At 47.2% G+C, this 1,949-nt stretch overlaps 1 protein-coding gene across 1 annotated transcript; it reads right to left on the bottom strand.

Annotated features, from left to right (window-relative positions):
* Window positions 1-733: 733 nt before the first annotated feature.
* Window positions 734-1,687, bottom strand: LOC102281877 (olfactory receptor 51G2). The gene has a single exon (XM_005909892.2). The coding sequence runs from the start codon at window positions 1,685-1,687 to the stop codon at window positions 734-736; it is 954 nt and encodes a 317-aa protein (XP_005909954.2).
* Between the last annotated feature and the right edge of the window lie 262 nt (window positions 1,688-1,949).

Genomic DNA, 1,949 nt, shown 5'->3' with positions numbered 1-1,949 from the left:
TTAATCATAAAATCTAAACAGACAGTGAGCAGCCTTCTAGGGCTTGACAGTGCCAAACTTTCTCTCTAGCTCAAAGCAGAGACATACATGAAGAGAACCAAGAGAAAACTAATACTCCCTAAGGTGTAAATAGGTATAGACGGACTTAGCATGTACAGTTTATCCTATGCATTTCCTACCAACCACTCCTCTTTTCTGTTTCTTGGTATATGAGTTGGTTAATATTAAATGTGGGAGATCAGTATTCAGATGAATATAGTATAGGCTTCCCTGGTGGCTCAGATGATACAGAATACACTTATACATAATATTCTTATTATAAACAATATAATAGGAATATAGCTTTTCCAAAAGTTTGAAATGAATTGTGGGGGAGGGTGGAATCTGGTGGGGAAAAGAATAGAAGTGCCTATACAAACAGATATGCATACACATCCTCTCCATGGGTAGGGTTAAGTCCCCCAGGCCAGGAGATGTTACTGTATACATGAGTCTGAAATACTTCAACTCTGATCAGAGCAACAAGAGGATTATCAAGATGATACTTCTATATGCTTTCCAATGATCTCTGTCCCCCAAAACTATAATTATAGAAGCTGATGGTGCCCCAAAAAAGGCTCAGTGGTAAGATCTGAACCATCCAGAAACTTCAAAAATTAACTACACCACTAATCCTCCCCCAAGATCCAGGTTGACCCACAGAGGTTGCATACCACGAGATCCTTCTGCTGCTCTAAGAGACATCAACCCTTTTCTGCTGGAAGCGCTTTAAGAGGCCCTGACGGATCTGCTTAGACTTGACACAGTAGACGATGGGGTTCATGAAGGGTGGCACCAAGAAGTGCAGGTTGGCCATGAGCACTGCCAGAGCAGGGTAGCTGTGCTTTTCTACTCGGTGCAAAACTGACAGCCCCAGTTTGGGCAAGTAAAAGATGAGAACAATGCAGAGGTGTGAGACACAGGTGTTGAGTGCCTTTAATCGTTCCCCAGGGGAGACAATGCTCAGCACGGTCTGTAGGATCAGGGCGTAGGAGAGCATGATAAGGGAAGAGTCAAAGCCCAAAGAGAGGAGGATGGAGACCAGGCCAACCAGGCTGTTGACCTGAGTGTCTGAGCAGGCCAGTCCCACAAGGTCACAGTGCAGGCAGTAGCAGTGAGAGAGTACACTGACCTGGGGAAAGAGCAGGCGCCGCAGGAGGATGGGTCCTGGGAGATTGAGCAGGATGGCCCTCACCAGGATGGCAGCCCCCACTTTGGCCATGGCTGAATGGGTAAGAATGGAGGCATAGTGCAGAGGGTCCTGGATGGCAACAAAGCGATCAAAGGCCATGGCCAGCAGCACCCCAGATTCCACATAGGTGAAGGCATGGATGAAGAACATCTGTGCTGCACAGAGATCGAAGGGCAGCTCGCGAACACCCAGCCAGAAGAGCCGCACCATGGTGGGGAAGGTGGAGGCACAGAGGCCCAGATCAGAGGCTGCCAGCATGGACAGGAAGCTGTACATGGGTTCATGTAAGGCTGGATCTGTGCTGACCAGGAAGAAGATGATACTGTTCCCCAGGATGGAAACCACACAGATGAGGTTGATGGGGATGGAAACCCAATGGTGAGAAGCTTCCAGACCTGGGAAGCCAGTGAGGAGGAAGGTAGAATGACCAGAAGTGCTGGTGTTGCAGGAGAACATCGTGATTTCAGGAGGCAGTGGTCCACCCTACAAAGAAGAAGCATTCATTCCTTTGATTATCACTTAAAAGTCCCTACCAAGAACTAAGGGCTAGAAAAGAAGAGTTGCCCCATCACTGTTTCTCAGGCCATGAGAGAAACCTCATTCTTCTGAGGAGCTCCATTCCCCTCTGTTTCCTGGATCATTTAATCTTCTCCTTGAATAAAGTCATACTGAATAAATTTTATGAGCTAATCTCTGCATATTGCTTTAGCCACTGGAT

The sequence above is a fragment of the Bos mutus genome, chromosome 15 (genome assembly GCF_027580195.1).
Source record: "Bos mutus isolate GX-2022 chromosome 15, NWIPB_WYAK_1.1, whole genome shotgun sequence".
Taxonomy (NCBI): Eukaryota; Metazoa; Chordata; class Mammalia; order Artiodactyla; family Bovidae; genus Bos; species Bos mutus.
Note: the sequence above shows the minus strand (reverse complement) of the source record. Positions and strands in the feature narration are given on the sequence as shown.

Bases quoted from the DNA above. Each gene is read 5' to 3' on its own strand.
- LOC102281877 (XM_005909892.2), bottom strand. From the start codon at position 1,687: ATGTTCTCCTGCAACACCAGCACTTCTGGTCATTCTACCTTCCTCCTC.